Raw genomic sequence first — 17,379 nt, 5'->3', positions numbered from 1 at the left:
GACGAAAACTTTCTGTATGTTTTCTGTAGAGTTCCATGAGATTTACAAGGGAAAAAAGTTTCAATCCAAAATATTTATTATTAACAGAATTGCAAGTCCTGGAGTGACCATCTCTTGAGAATTTTCCAAAAATTATACCACCATTTTTAAAAAATTGGGTTTTCACACGAGAGAAAAATTGTTTATATGTTTTCTGTAGAGTTCCATGAGATTTACAAGGGAAAAAAGTTTCAATCCAAAATATTTATTACTAACAGAATTGCAAGTCCTGGAGTGACCATCTCTTGAGAATTTTCCAAAAATTATACCACCATTTTTAAAAAATTGAGTTTTCACACGAGAGAAAAATTGTTTATATGTTTTCTGTAGAGTTCCGTGAGATTTACAAGGGAAAAAAGTTTCAATCCAAAATATTTATTACTAACAGAATTGCAAGTCCTGGAGTGACCATCTCTTGAGAATTTTTCAAAAATTATACCACCATTTTTAAAAAATTGGGTTTTCAACTCAGACGGAAATTTTTTGTATGTTTTCTGTAGAGTTCCATGAGATTTACAAGGGAAAAAAGTTTCAATCCAAAATATTCATTATTAAGAGAGCTATGAATTTTCGAAAATTAGGCAACTTTAATTTTACCTTAGTTAAAAATTCCAAGGGAGTATGCTGGTTGTAAAAGCAAAACGAGTTGTAAATATTTCCGTTTGAACAAATGTAGGAACGTAAGGGCGCAGAATGAATTTCTACGGAATAGTAGGGAATATCACAGAGTCGAGTTTGTTAACTTAAGGAGTTGTTTAAAGAATAGATAATTGATTTGGGAGGTGCAGGTGCGTCAGTTCAGGGGTAGAAGCAGTAGACTTCCAGACAGTTGGTTAGGAGCAATCTGGTCATCAGTAACCAATCACTCAGAATCGAGTAGCTATCAGTCTTCCAGTAGTTAATTAACAATCAGTCAGCATTCACTCAACGCACTGGGAAGCTATCAGGCTTCGCTTAATCGCTTCAGTTAGCCGGTCGATCGTGGAAGCACCTAGGGGGTTCAACCAGTTTAAGAAACGGTGCAGTTTTCTTCGTTTGCAGAGAAATTATTTTTCAATCTTTATTTACAATTTCTTTCTTTAATTTTATTTATTTTGTTTTAATTTTATCCTTGTAAATTTTCTAGAGCACTTTGCAAAGTGGAAAATTCGTAGTTTGGGCACTGTAGGACATTAAATATGCTTTAAATTGAAGGAAGAGGTAAACAATCATTTTTGTAGATAAGTAGATTTTTAGTTAGGAGAGTAATGCAACATTGGAAACCATTTTCGGTCTCTTTCTGATCTTCAGAAATTTTTTTCTCGTAACCAGTAGAAGTTACACCTATATGTTATTTAACAAAGTATGCTTCATTTTGACCGAGGAAATGAAAAATAATTTTTATAGACAATTTCAGACCTTGCCCAAAATTGATAGTGCACCCCCACTTGAGAATCGTCGAAAAGTCATTTCTTCATTTTCAAAAAATTAGGTTTTCACTTTAGAGAAAAAGTTTCTACATGTTTTTTATAGAGTTCCATGGGACCTACATGGAAAAAAAGTTTCAATCCAAAATATTTATTATTAAGAGAATTACAAGTCCTGGATCGACCAACCCTCGAGAATTCTTAAACAAACTCATTCTCTGACTTTCAAAAAATTGGGTTTTCACTTTAGAGGAAAATTTTCTACATGTTTTTTATAGAGTTCCATGGGATATACGTGGAAAAAAAGTTTCAATCCAAACTATTTATTATTAAGAGAATTACAAGTCCTGGATCGACCAACCCTCGATAATTCTTAAACAAACTCATTCTCTGACTTTCAAAAAATTGGGTTTTCACTTTAGAGAAAAAGTTTCTATATGTTTTTTATAGAGTTCCATGGGACCTACATGGAAAAAAAGTTTCAATCCAAAATATTTATTATTAAGAGAATTACAAGTCCTGGAGCGACCAACCCTCGAGAATTCTTAAACAAACTCATTCTCTGACTCTCAAAAAATTGGGTTTTCACTTTAGAGAAAAAGTTTCTACATGTTTTTTATAGAGTTCCATGGGATATACATGGAAAAAAAGTTTCAATCCAAAATATTTATTATTAAGAGATTTACAAGTCCTGGATCGACCAACCCTCGAGAATTCTTAAACAAACTCATTCTCTGACTTTCATAAAATTGGGTTTTCACTTTAGAGAAAAAGTTTCTATATGTTTTTTATAGAGTTCCATGGGATATACATGGAAAAAAAGTTTCAATCCAAAATATTTATTATTAAGAGAATTACAAGTCCTGGATCGACCAACCCTCGAGAATTCTTAAAAACACTCATTCTCTGACTTTCAAAAAATTGGGTTTTCACTTTAGAGGAAAATTTTCTACATGTTTTTTATAGAGTTCCATGGGATATACATGGAAAAAAAGTTTCAATCCAAAATATTCATTATTAAGAGAATTACAAGTCCTGGATCGACCAACCCTCGAGAATTCTTAAACAAACTCATTCTCTGACTTTCAAAAAATTGGGTTTTCACTTTAGAGGAAAATTTCCTATATGTTTCCTGTAGAGTTCCATGGGATATACATGGAAAAAAAGTTTCAATCCAAAATATTTATTACTAACAGAATTGCAAGTCCTGGAGTGACCATCTCTTGAGAATTTTCCAAAAATTATACCACCATTTTTAAAAAATTGGGTTTTCACACGAGAGAAAAATTGTTTATATGTTTCCTGTAGAGTTCCATGGGACCTACATGGAAAAAAAGTTTGAATCCAAAATGTTGGTTATCAAACCATAAATAATTCCCCAACAGGTAACAAATGTTTAGGAAAGCAATTTTCAACGTCCCTACTGAATAAAACCACGCGCCAATCGACAATGATAGCATAATTCCTACAAATTGTTGACACAATAGCACATTTAAAAAGCATTTAAAACGCCACATATGAACCGCGTGTTTCGAATATTTCGACAGAGAATAATTGTAATAATCGTACTAGTTCCACTCCGACTCGTCACGCGAGCGTATCCTCGTATCTTAGGAGCAAAGTATCTGTTGCAGGATGCACCTCCCGCCTTCCATCGTCCCCAGTCCAGGCTGGGATACGAGGAGCGTCCCCAATCTCGCGTGGGGTATACCTCGGATTCCAGGTGCGCCAGTGGACTCGGGTACGACGACACTGGCGGAGGTTACTTGGACCAGAATGATCCGAGGATGTATTGCACCAGCGGTTATTGCATGGGGGATACCATGATGGCCACCAGCAGAGGTGTCTGCGGTGAGGAGGTCGAGCTAGACATGCGGAGGCACATTCAGGCATGTGCCTGCACCTGCAACCACATGGGCTACGGAAATTACATGGACTATCAGGTAAATTGCCTCTCTAATTGATTCAACCCCTTTTTCCACCCGCTCTAGGTAATAACATTGACGCTATGTTGCACGTTCAACGTGTATTCAAATACGCGTTCGCCGATGGATCGTTCGAAGCGGAAGGATGCCGTTCGGTATCGAATTAACGCGCCCCGTGGCACGTATCGGACCACCTAGCTTTATTTTCAATCCTCAAGACTTTTCGGGACTTTTTTTAGGGCTGACAATCTCATTCTGCTGCGTTCAGTACTCGAGATATCAGATAGTATTATATTGTGTGTATTATATTATATTGTGTAGCATTATATTTCGAATTTGTAGAGTTTGACAAATATTGGAGAATTGATTACATTCACCGACTTTAATGGTGATTATCTGATTATGCGTAATTATGCACCGCATTTATTACGTTCACCACAGCATACACATCGATGTATGTGTTATTATACATCAATGGTTCATAGCAATCGTACCGAACGTCAATTTACTTGGACATTACTTTCTACGATCTTCATCCACCCTTCTAGGAAGATGATCGTACTACGATATATCGCGTATACCTTTTTACTTAGTGAAACATAAACGGAATCTGGGCGGGTACGAACTGAAGTCACTGATGATTCCAACATCTCCAATTTTTTCTATAAACATCGACGCGCTGTTCGAACTTCCTGCAGAACCGATATCGCGGCATCCAGCCTCGAGACTTAATCGAGACCTAACACGACTCCCATCGAAAAGCACCTGACCGTCCCAATGTGCGTCGCGCTGAGCCACACACGCACACAGATGCACCGTCCAAGTTTACTTGCTGCAGTGCAGTGGCAATGGCGTCCGACCCCCCTCGACCTCTGGCTTCCCTCTGCGCCCTCCGCATTTCTCTTTCCCCCCAGCGCTGTTCACTTTCTGCCCTCCTGGATGCGCCGCTTTTCTCTCTCGGCCGTCTACCCTCCGTCTCCGCCCTTCCGACCTCCATGCATCAAACCCTCTATTTATCTCGATTCGTCCTCCATCGCCCGGATCTCCCTTTCCCTCCGAAAATAGGCTCCCCTGGTTCGCTCGAAAATGCTTTTCAGAAAAGTTTCGACTATCCTGCGCGCGGTGCGAGAGCATAGAGGATACACGCACACAGAGCCCCACCTGGCAGGTATCACTATGATGGATACGCGCGTACCACTTTCTCTCTCTCTCTCTCCACATCTCTCTCTCTCTCTCTCTCTCTCTCTCTCTCTCTCTCTCTCTCTCTCGATGCCGCTCTTTTTGTCTCCGCCGCCATTCTTTTTTCCTCTCCTCTCTCATTTACATCCAACCCCTCCCCCCCTGCCGTTCCTCCTCCCCTCTGGGATTCCCTCGTGTTTGTGCGGAGGCACGACGCGTTGCCAGACACGCCTGAGCTGTTCAAAAGCACCGTGCAGAATCGTTACCGCGGGACTCGCAGCGACTCTGCCAGACGATTTACTACGAAATTCCACTAATCTGCGGATTTCAAAGCTATTTCGGCGCCCCCCCTCCCCGTCGTCTGGAGCCCGGCGGATAATTCCGCGACGCAACCGTGCCCTCTGAAAGAATTCTCCCTTGCCTTTTATTCTATCACGTTCCAGTTTGTTTCATTGTTTTCTCTTTCGCTGGAATTAGAATTTTAAATTTCTCGAGGAAGATTTCCAGTGTTTTCGGAACCGTAAGCACGTAATTCTCGGTTGTCCTAGGTGCAATGACTTGGATTGGAGGAGGAGGAGGAGGAGGAGGAGGAGGAGGAGGAGGAGGAGGGGGTTGTGTGTCTAGTATACCTAGGTCCTCGTTTAAAGCAGAGGCAAAAAAAAATGGGGAGGTGTATTGTGTGCCTTCTTTTCCTTTCTCTAGTATCGACATGCACGTTTTTTTTTCTTCTGTTTTCGCGTGATAAGAGAGGCTCGCGCCATCGACTAATGTTCCCCGGCCCAAACACTAGCTTTCTTCACCCCTTTACCCCTTTCTCTTCCTGTTCCAGCAATTTCTAACTCCTCTGTCTCCGTTCCTCCCTGTCTATTGGTCCAGCAATTTCTTACTCTTGTATTTCTTTTTTTCCTGTTCCTCCCTACCTGTCACTCTTCCTCGCCATTTCTTTGCATTTCATTCGCATCGCATAAAGAGCCACCTTTCTTAATCGATGCACCATGAAATCATGGTAAATTATGGGAGCATTGGCACGTCGGACACGAGTAGGACCAATTACCCTGAAATGGAACGTCCGTTCCGTAAAAATTGCCTGGAATTATCTTAGTGATTGATCGCTGATGTTTGTTTTTATTTTCCAGGCAGTCGTCAGGGAGCTGAACAGACTGGGAATGCTAGTGGACCTCTCTCATGTCTCGACGAGAACCATGAGGGCGGCTCTGCAGACAACGAGAGCGCCAGTGATTTTCTCTCACAGCGCTGCCAGGGCGCTCTGCAACTCCACTAGAAATGTGCCAGACGACGTCCTCAAAAATTTGGTGAGCCTCCACAGTCATTAGATGTTCAAATTTAAACTCGTGGAAGGAAGTAGATGTAACGAGGAAGGTTAACTATTATTTCACACCAGTCCTTGGAAACTATGACGCCTCTCTATTGGCATCGTATATTCCTTTTTATTTCTTTATTTCTTTATTTCTTTATTTCTTTATTTCTTTATTTCTTTATTTCTTTATTTCTTTATTTCTTTATTTCTTTATTTCTTTATTTCTTTATTTCTTTATTTCTTTATTTTTGATAGAATTTGATTTATTTTTCAGGGGATTAATTCTCAAATTTTGGTGGCAATTAGAGCCAAGATGAATCAAGACACAACCAATCCAGCAAAGTAGATCCTAGTTTATCCCCTTGCTCGGTCCTACGTCGAGGCTGCCTCGCCAGAATGGCACAGAAATGAGAAAATCTGCCCTGCAGAGTTTCGAACGCTCGCATCGAATCAAGCTAAGGGACGTTTAAACCGCGGAGACAGTCCAGTTAATTCGTTTGCAGCGAAACGAGCTCGATATTCCCCTCCCGAATTTACGCCATAAGTGCATACTGGTGTAGGACGACGCGTATCCCCAGGTTCGCGCAGCCACCACTACAGCGCGGATGCGGGAAATGTAAAACGGCACACGTGAAAGTTTCTGGTCTGCCCACCCTTTTCACCCAACTACTCCCATCCGTTGGCCAACGAAGAGATTATTTGGTTTTAGGTCAGCAAACACGCCGCCTGGAACCAGGTCGTGTGTTTCGGGGGTAGTTCAGGATTGGTCCAACCTCGTTGCAGGATTTCAAAACACACAGGGAAACATAAATGTTACGTGTCGCTGTATTTTTTTTTTTTTTGCTTTGTTTTGTTTTGTTTTACCGTGAAACTGGCTAAATTTATTAAAGGGGCGTGGGTGGGTGCAAGCCGACAGGCAAAAAAAGGAACGTACGCTGTTGGAAAGGATTTTCATGGGATTTAATGATTCACTTCTAACGATTTGGGTTAAAGGTTTTATTGCAAGATGCAAAGTTTTGGGATAGTTGGTTTCTTTGCTAGGTAGGTAGCTTGTGGAAGAGAAAAGGATCTTGCACTGTGAAGGATAAGAGATTAGGTTTCCTTGTTAGCTAAGCACTACTCGTGGGAGTCCATGTAACGAAATAGGATTTGGTATTGTGAAGATCAAGAGGAATATAGTGTTGAAAGTATAGTATCGGATAGCGTAGATTTCTTTGCTAGCTGGACACAACTCTTAAAAGTCAATGTAACAAAATGAGATTTGGTACTGTGAATATTAAGAGGAACATAGTGTCAGGAATAGTTGTCCTCCCTACTACTAGAAGCGTTGGGGATGTTTCATCTTTTGTTAATAATAAAGAAGATAACTATCCTTGTGTATCCTGTTTGTCTACGTTTATCTAAATTGAAGCGGAAACTGCTACCCAACCAGATGAAACATTGAATGCGATGGAAATTCGAATCGACTAAGAGATACGTCTATACATATTCAAGCCAGAAAGTACGCGTTCAACGCGGCGTGGAATTTACGGGGGTTGAAGTAATGGAGGAAAAAGTCGCTAGGGATACTGGCGCAGTTGTATCATACAACTTGTATTAAATAATAAATGGCCTGGGTCAATGAGGCTGGCAAAAAACGGTTCTGTAGAGAATTCTGTAGGATTAAATTGGGATTGCAATATGCGAAGCTACATGATTTATGTGACAGAGGAGTCAGCCCTCGATGAGAATCCGCTTTAGAGTACGTACTGGGTGTTTCGTTTAAGTGGGGAATGGTTAAATATCTCAGGAGGGGATGCAGTTGTCAAAGAAATATTTTTACAAAAGTTATTTGGTTCAAATGTACAAATTGAGCGCTGTAAATAATTTTGTTGTAGGCAAAACAGTTGAGGGAAGATTTTAGAAAGAAATTAATTTTTGTAAATAGACCCATACATTATTATTATTTTTTATATATATAAATGTAATAACATTTGTTTAGACAAATTCATCTGCCTGTAATACGTATGGTAATTTGTTGTAGTATATCATCTTAAATTGGAGTTCAAATCAAAAGTACTAATTATAATTTCTCATGGTAATTAACACGTGTGTCTACAACGCAAAGATGACGAGAATATTTAAAACAGATTTCGAATAGTGAACACAATACCGGATGAACTGGATGGTTAAGTCTGACGCGCGAAGCTCGACGAAAATTTAATCCTACGCCTGCCAATCACCAATGACAATTACCTTCCGTCGATGCTTGAAACTAATCCCTCGGAATTAAATTTGAATCGAAAACGATGCGCCATCTTAAATTTCATTAAAATGCTCGTGGATTGTTCGCAGTCTCGCGCTAAATGTGTTACGTTTTAATGCTCTCATCTAGTTGGCTAATTCGGATACAATACACTGCATTTACAGAAAGTATAGGATTATGTATTCTATGATATGAATCAAAAGAGAATTTCAATTACAGAAGCGCACTGTCGCTTATCGATTTATCTGGTAGCTGTATTTTTAGCCAAACTACCCAAAACACAGAAAAACACAGAATAAAATACAGTTGTACTCATAAAATGATTGCAACGAGTGTAGAGAATTCATGAAATCTCAATATTTTCAAAAATCGTCCATGTAGTTGATTATTATTTTCCATTACTGTCTGAACAATTTCAATTTTAATTTTAATTTTATGAGGCTCAACTCCATACTTCATACATTAATATATACACAAATTTCAGTTCCATTTTTGTTATTACGATGTTTAACTCTATTTAATGAAAGACGACTTTCATTTATATTAAGGTCGTTAATGCGCATACTATGCTATATAGAAGAGAGATTATATACGTTTATATGCGTTTCAAGAGGGTTTACTACATTCTCATTAATGATAACAGTAGGATTGGACATGAAATTATTCGATACTAGTTTGAATATGATCCAAACAATTCCATGTATAATTAAATTATTTCCACTCATATTTTCAATCGCACATTAATGATTTGTTGCACACTGATGTAATTCAGCATCCAAGGTACATTAAAATTAATATTTTATTTGCGATTCGTTCGCTACCTTCAATTGCATTAACTGAATAAAATCAACCACGTTTTATTGTAATTGAATCAGATTTAATTTCTGGATTTAACGCAGAGCATTGTAAATGGTGTAATCAGCCTGGGAAATCCTTTTATTAAGTTTGTTTGACGGAACTACGATGCGAGGTGTTTATAATAGAAAATGGAATTAAGAAAATATTCAATGAAAGTATGTAGAGACGCAAAGATGCTGCGGGTAGTGATTTTTTGAACTCTAATAGCCCAGAAATACGTTTCGAAACAGAAAACAGGAATGTTCGAACGAGCAGCTCGCTCATTGAATTTTAATGCGCATTTCCCAGTCGCAGATACATTGGGAATGCACACGCCATTTTGAATCGCAACTTTTTTAATATCGCCCGCTGGCGCGGTACCCCACGTCCAGAGTACAGATTAAAGTTGGGAAAACGTAAACTATGCGTTCATATGAAGAGTTGTCAGGTACAACTTCTCTGAAACCAAGTTACAGACTCTTTGTGTGGTTTCTTTGACGCTACCTAAGCGACTTTCGCCAAATGCGTTCCTTTATAAATTTTAATGCGATGGAAGGCTGCGTTTCGATTCAAGAATATTAAATTAACGTAGGAATAGCTAAGAATTATAATTTCTAATGTTTACATGGTTTTTATACAAGTAGAAGATATGTTCATTCAAGAATAGTGAAGCTGGTATCGAATAATTCAGATAATAATTCATATCTATACGATTGACATTAACAATGAGATTTTTTCCAATACATAGTAATCAATGATTTGCTTGACAAGAGATTTGAAACATTAATCTATCTGTTTGCAGGCAAAAAATGGCGGAGTGGCGATGGTTCCATTTTATACGTACTTCATAACGTGCAACAGCACAGCCACCATAAGAGACGTTATTGGTACGTAGAATTTTATCATCCACTTATTTATTCTTTACTGCTGCTTATTCGCGTCAGAAAGAATCTTCTTCCACTTGTTATCTCTGTTAGATGAAACTGCTAATGATTAAAATTAAACTAACATAAATTCCCCGATGAAAAGTTATGGATAACGTAGTTTAAGAAGTAATATAACGAACATTTAAATATTTTCAAGTCTGAACGAGTTTGTTAAGAGCCAATGCTGTTTCAGCACACATCAATCACATCAGGAAGGTGGCAGGGATCGATCACGTTGGAATAGGAGCTGGCTTCGACGGGATAAATTTGTAATTATCTTTGGAGTATCCTCGATACATCGCGCATTCAGAGAATGGTCGTTATTGAAGCGAGGCTCAATGGAGCATTAACATCTATGGTGGAATTTACAACAATTTGCGATGAGCACAATGGAACAATTTAGAGGAACGCTTAAATCAGAAAATTGCGTCCATTGATTGAAAACAATGGACCATACTGGATTTTCCTGATCATCTGCAGAGCTGCATAAAATGACAGACCTTCTAAAATCCTTACTTTTAAAAATAACCGTAGTTATAACATTATTTCCACCCTCTTCAACCCGTTTTAAAATTAAATTCAACTTCGTGTGTTATTCCCTGAATGGGCAAAACATTTCCAATCGGTCCATATATACAGTGTGTAAAGGATTTTGTTGTTGTTTCTAGTACTCCTACTGGTTTGGAGGATGTCTCGAGGTATCCACAACTGCTGGCTACCCTACTGGAAGATCCTACATGGACTGAAGACGACATTAAGAAGCTAGCTGGCCTCAATTTACTGAGGGTGTTTGCTAAAGTCGAGCAGGTGTGTCATACGATCTCAAAAAAATACTATCAAATATTTATATATATGTATAAATTTATTATAAGTTATATTATTATTATTCTACATTATATATTATTTGAATCGAAGGTGCGAGACGAGTGGCACAGAGCAGCGGTTCTACCAGTGGAGAAGATCAGCCCCCCAGACAACTCTGCATGCGTCTACGGGACGTCCTGATCCTCTTCGATCACATTCGCAGGATTCTTGAATTTCGCTCCGTCGCCAAGGATTCGACACGTCTCGTAGAATCACGGAATCCTGTAAAAGTGGGAGAAAGTGAACCGAAAGGAAGCTCATTAGCGCCTTTACCAAAGAAGAACAATTGAATCCATCTGTGAAAACCGATAGGGGCGAGGCAAGGCCAAGTTTTTCAGGACGAGTTCAATTCCTTGACCTTTTTTCACTCTTTGAATGAATTTCGTATTTTCTATAATATTATTGCTATCGTTAAGTATTTATAAACACTCAAAAAGATGGAGAAAGTTTAACGATATCGCGCAAGTTAGCGTAAAACTGTCAACTTTTCCTTCTGTGAAAAGATTCAACGTTCCTCTCATTTTCAAATTGTTGAAACTTTGATTTACTATTTTGAATCAACTGGAAATGTACAGACATTTTGATAATTGAAACGACGTCGTTTCGTGAAAGTGTCCACGCCGAGATCTGAACTAGTCCTGAAGACGTAATAATAAACAAAGCGTTCCTAAATGAATGAACTGGTATTGATGCGGACAATCGAGGCTGCCAAGATACTTTCTGGGAAGAATCCATTTCGAACGAGACTATTCGCGAAATAATGCTCTCGAAACAATCTCGACAGGAGCCAATAAACATTTTGCCAACAAATGCAAGCCAACGTGCACGCCGAAACGTGCGAGTTTGAGATTTTAATGTATGCAAGACCTTTATCTGTATGCAAGAATCTCTTTATTTACAGAATTCGCTGCATGAGTTGTCGCTAAAATTAGTATTAAACGTAACAGGAAATTAAGATAATTAAAACTACGCTAAAATAGAAATTTTGCTAAATAGGTTCTTCTCAGGAAGGGGATATCTTTTTTATTTTTAATAGTACTTAATAATCGATAAAACTCGAAGTATTAAAAACTGTATCGAAGATGCCATGAATCGTTTAAATGCTTGCACCAAAGTATAGTGACTAATAAGTGCGCTTAAGACCAAGAAATCAATCGCAGAAAAAAAAGAAAACAGAAAAACAGGTGGGGAGGGAGGAAGAAAATTTTTAGTTAGAAATTCAATGGCAGGTGAATAATTGGATGCATTGAATTGTTTAATGCTTTCTAGAGCTTCTAATGTATACATTGCAACACCATTTTTAAAGAACGTTGCTTTAAACTAGAACTGAACCTTCGACTGAAATATCCTCGGAAACTATACTTGACGTGTTTATTATTATAACGGGACTTGTACGAGGTATTTGTTTAATTGTCGCTTGTTTATTCATACAATTTCCCCTGTTGTAGCTCAAATATTTTAAGTCTTGAATGTGGACGTACTCGAATCAAGGATTAAGTGTCTGGATGAGGTGGCAGACCTGTTTTTATTATAGTTACCAATGTCAAACACTGCCATGCCACTTTGTACCGAACTGTTACGGGAAATCGTAATCGTTGGTCGTCCCTTTTCCATATGGTAGCAATTAACTGTAGAAGATATATTCGATGATTTTCAGAATGAAACCGTAAGTAGGGGTATATAATTAAGAGAAGAAATATTATTGATACAAATTTCAGGGTCGAAACAGTAGCGAGATAATGCGAAGGCTTTTTCTGTTTAGGTGTATGGTTTTAAAATAAAAATGGCGATGCAAGGATCAGAGGGCCATTTTTAGGAAACACTTTTCTCAGTGCTCTCAGCTTTGAAAATGAACATACAAACATTTCCTCGGGAGTGTAATTTAAGTTTCTCAGACCATCAATCCAGCCTTAACCTTGACTATCGACTCTCTTACCATTTACTTGACGAAAAAGCGTTCTCGCAAGATCTTTCTTTTCTCTTTTTAAATAACATTTGTCCATTTCCACTTTCTAATATCACGATAAGTACATAAGTAGACGGCGCAGCGACGAATTGGAAAAGAAATTTAATAAAATCCATAGAAGAGCTAGTCAGTAGAGATATTACAGTATTTCCATTTTTCTTACTTTTTTCCAACGTGGGGAACACGTGCGAGGAATTTTTAGGTACCTGTAATTAATATTGTTAACGACTATACATATATATATATATATATTATATACATATATTATATATAAAAAAAAACCAAGGCGCCTTCGACGACTCGCAGCATCATATGACCTCGAGCTGTAACAAATTGTAACGTGGACAATTATTAACAATGACCTTCTTCGACGAATTAACATGTTGACTGCCAGAGGAGTATTCTGGGAAATTTTTATTGGAAACAATATTAATAATTATCAAACATTTATCGATACAATTTATTTTCCTTTGATGCTTGACTTTCAGAATAAATTCTTTTTAGTTCTATATCTTATACAGAATTTTATATTTTATAGCCCATACACGGCTGAATTGGCGCTAAACGTGTTAAACAAAATAACGAAGAGAGAGAAACGATTGTTAACAGTTCTCCGCGAAACTGAAAGGTCTCGAACACCATCGTTAGTTGGAAGCTTTTTTCCTCGAAGTGAAAACACTCAAGCTTGCGTTCTCCTCGGCGTTAGCAAGGAATATCATGCAGAATCGACGAGCATAATGAATTGTCTATCGATAAACATAGCGAGACCGCAGAATCCTGTTGAAAATGAACTCTTAGCAGCAATAACACTGATAACCGCCACAGTAGCGAACGATTAACTAGCGTAAAAGACCAATAGGATGATATTCACGATTTTTAATTCATAAAGAGTAAGTCTAGCATGTTAAAATACCGATTGAATCAATCGTTTCAAAGACATCTTTCGTCGAAGATAACTTTACCGGTATTATTTAGCTATTGCAATTAATAATTATTAACTGGCAACTAACAAACGAGTCTATTTGCCTTAGAAAATTCCAACATATTGTTCAAAATCCTATCATTACAGAACAAGTCCTCCGACTGCAAATTATTTCCCACGTAATGATGCGCTGACAACCCAAACTCAGTCAACGCGTGCAAAATAAGTTAACAAATACAGCGTACAATTGATCTTTGTTGCTAGACGCAACGTGTCTTTGAAACTATGGATCCAACAACAGTACATTGCTCAATACCATTGATCGGAGACTCGAAAATGGAGACAAGACTCACTCTTGCGTTTACGATAGCGTTTACAGACACACGACTCATGATATTATTCACTTGTAGACGAGTGATGCCGTTCTAGTTTCTCGTAACGACGGTGTATACTTTGTAAAAGGATGCAGAATGAAATCAGCATTTTTCCTTCAGGTTAAAAATTACCAGAAATGGGTCTCGAAGCCGCACGAGAAGAGAGGAACTCTGGATAATCATTTCAAGCATGCATGAGCGCGAATAAGAAGGAATGAATGAGAAAAGGAGCTATGTACACAAAACCAGCGTTAAGAAATTCCTAAGAACATCCAGATAGAAAGCTTTGCAAGAATTCGTGTTTGAATTGGAAACATCTTTTCTTAAACGTAGTAATGTATCTTTAATTTGAGAAATTGGCCTCCTGAAAAGCTCACTTGCTCGCTTTGCAATTCGTTGCAGAATCCAGGTTTGAATCTGGAAACATCGATTCTTTTTTAAATACAAACACCAGTCAGTTTAAATGAACCTCTTACTTCTGGATTTTGAAACATTAGAATTGATATCTTCTTGAAAAGCTTGAACAAGTTAGGAAAACAAACAAGCGTGCCATTTTGTTTCCTAACTGAGGAAGAACGCTGGAGGAAGTTTGTCGATGGTTGAATGCGAAAGAAAGAAAGGGTGAGAGCGAGCCTTAGAGATAAATCTTAACGTACATAACATAAACAACACACAACTGCCTAGAAACTCAGATTAATAATATTATAACTTACTATATTATATACAATTACGACCGACATGTCCAAACGCACAAAGGGGCAAGTTTGGCAAGAGACAGCATGTAAATAGAATTGTAATCCACGTGTATATAACGGGGCGATCGGAAGCGTCACTTTCAGATTTTTCACTTCACTCCTCGAAAGCATACTTCTGACCATTTACGACGAAGGAAGAGATTAGTAGCTGAAGTATTAAAGGGATAAGTGGATGAAGTTGTCCGTTCTCTGTTGACCTCGTCTTCTGCGTGCATTATGCTGCCAAATATTCGTTTTATCCTCTTGTCGTTCACTTCTTCCATTTTTTTCAAACATAGACTTCATCCTTTAGCGTTAGAGACTGGTAGATTATTTTTAAGGATGAATTTAAGAGTAAGAATGAATTCAAGTAACGTTTAGAGTAGAAGAACGATTAGAGATGCGAGTATTGTCAATTCCAGACGAAAGAGACTTTCCCCCAGAAATGCTAGAACGTTTTCATGACAAGTTCTTCGATTCTTTATGCCGAATGCTTTATACTGAATGTCCACTTCAGTTTCTACATCAAACACTTCCTCTTTTTATTCAATATTTTTTCTCCTAATCAGTGCACAACTCCAATTTCAGTTCACCTCTGAACCCTAAGCTAACCACCTCTAAATAGAAAACATAGTTGTCCAATGTCTCGCTTAAGGTATTCTTTCTGTTAGTCTAACTTCAAATTTTACCCTACTTCATCCTTAGAACGAGAGCCAAACCTTTTTAGATGAATTTAACTAACGGAGAGAGTTGTAAACAAGGGCAGCTATTTCCAAGAAATCGTAAAGAAGAGAACTGGAGAGAGCCAAGAGTGTATAGACGATTGTCGAGGAGACTATGGAAATTAAAATGATATAGAAAGTTTTAATAAATTAATTATTAACGCTACAAGCAGGTGAACACTATACCTAAAGAACATAGTACGTTTTAACACACCTACACACAGACACAGGATGAGGATATGGAAGATCTAATAAAATTAATCCCCGTCGACATTGGTATAGCTGCGAATGTAAAACAGACAAGACTAATCGGAGAACTTTGATTATTTGAAAGTTCTTATATTTTTTTTCTGTAAAATATCAACCGAAGCCTCCACTTTTTAATTTGCATTTCAAACTGATGAATCGTAAACTCCAAAGGCTCACGTATGAAATTTACTGGAGAAAATATGGGAATTTTCAAACAAGCAAAGGTCCCTTTGTAACTTATTTGCTATTACCTATATAAATACATTATATAGATTATATATATAAATAAATATAATATATATATATATTTAAATATATATATATATATATATAGAAGCGAAGAGTGAGTGCAGATGCGAAGACATTGTGCGAGTGCAAGAGATAGGGAATAAATAAATCAAGAATTTTTTAATGAATTGTCAGACCGCTTTTTCCAACGGCTCTGACGAATTTAGAGGAAAACTTTTAAAGGTGATACGTTATTTAACGATACTTTTAGTTAGACTGAACCCTAGAACGTATATATAAATATATATATATATAAACTATTATAATTTTAGGAACTTCAATTTGTTTAATGTTGAAAATTCAAGGACAACGTTGAATCGATCGTCTTGAACTCGTTTATAAAAGGAACACTAAAATCGAATCTTGTCTACAAAACATTGAAACTCATTGTATTTTAATATCGGGCAATATTGTAGCAACGCTGAGTACATATTTGATTCAGAAAGCTTCGTTTACGTTGTATCTTGCAAATTGTACATTTGATTCCCAAGTACATTCTTGTCAAAGCTTCCTTGAGGTGGGACTAGGGGTAAAGGGTTAATGATCCATTAGATCAACAGTTTATGTCAGTAATAAGAAGGTTCAGCAGGATTAAGTGAGATGTTTTCAAGGATTTGGAGACAAAATTCGATTTTTTGATGGCGCAAGATGAATAACTTGCATAGGGAAATATATATGTGAGAGAAATGGGATTTAATAAATTGAGCGAGGACGTAGGCGATAACGATGACAACGACGATGATTTTATCTATGTTAATCTAGAAGACATTGCTGGAACAATGATTTGTACGCCTTCTATGAAGGACCGTAGAGTACATTATGTTACCTAATACTCCTAAGCACACATTATCTAATAAACATTATTTACAAAAGCAACGAATGCCTACGAAAGCGTTTCTCCCTACAGGTAAAAATAAATGGAAAAAACTCTTCATAACGATACACGCTGTTCTTTTGTTTAATAACTTTCTTTAGAGAGAGAGAGAGAGAGGAATCTTTACACGATATTTCTTTATTGTCTTTTTTTTATTTCAGACTCTGGATAGGAATACAGTACTACATAATGGAAGTAAAGCTACATACTTTAGACAAAGTTCTAATTTCTGATTCATTCTTCCTGATAACAGGTAAAAGTAACTTCTCTGTATGCTATTTTTTTTATTTAATAACTCCTTAGGCAAGGAAATCTTTACACCATATTATTTTAACCATTTTATTTTTGTTTAATTTCAGACTAATTAGGAATAAAGTACTATACAATTGGATAAAGACGACATATACTTTAGACGAAATTCTAATTTCTCATTCATCGGTGCCAAAAAATAATCCTGATACATATACGTAACAAGGCAGAAGAGAAGAAGACACAATGCACCCTGTATAAT

The 17,379-nt window shown here is 37.4% G+C and overlaps 1 protein-coding gene across 2 annotated transcripts in view; it reads left to right on the top strand.

The window, feature by feature from the left end:
- LOC128881809 (uncharacterized) overlaps positions 1-14,933 on the top strand; it is a 26,532-nt gene extending 11,599 nt beyond the window's left edge. The window contains exons 3-8 of one of the 2 annotated variants that reach the window (XR_008458178.1): positions 3,080-3,388; positions 9,752-9,836; positions 10,069-10,144; positions 10,544-10,682; positions 10,791-12,405; positions 12,502-14,933. Coding sequence is in view for 1 of the 2 variants with exons in the window: in XM_054133139.1 (XP_053989114.1) it covers positions 3,080-3,388; positions 9,752-9,836; positions 10,069-10,144; positions 10,544-10,682; positions 10,791-10,880 (699 nt within the window). In the remaining variant the exon portion in view is untranslated. Of the gene's footprint in view, positions 1-3,079; positions 3,389-9,751; positions 9,837-10,068; positions 10,145-10,543; positions 10,683-10,790 lie in introns of both variants that reach the window. The other variant, XM_054133139.1, reaches the window with a different exon arrangement.
- Positions 14,934-17,379: the final 2,446 nt, after the last annotated feature.

This window comes from Hylaeus volcanicus, chromosome 9, assembly GCF_026283585.1.
Source record: "Hylaeus volcanicus isolate JK05 chromosome 9, UHH_iyHylVolc1.0_haploid, whole genome shotgun sequence".
NCBI classification, from domain to species: Eukaryota; Metazoa; Arthropoda; class Insecta; order Hymenoptera; family Colletidae; genus Hylaeus; species Hylaeus volcanicus.
The sequence above is the reverse complement of the archived record's forward strand: the minus strand, read 5'-3'. Positions and strand labels throughout refer to the sequence as shown.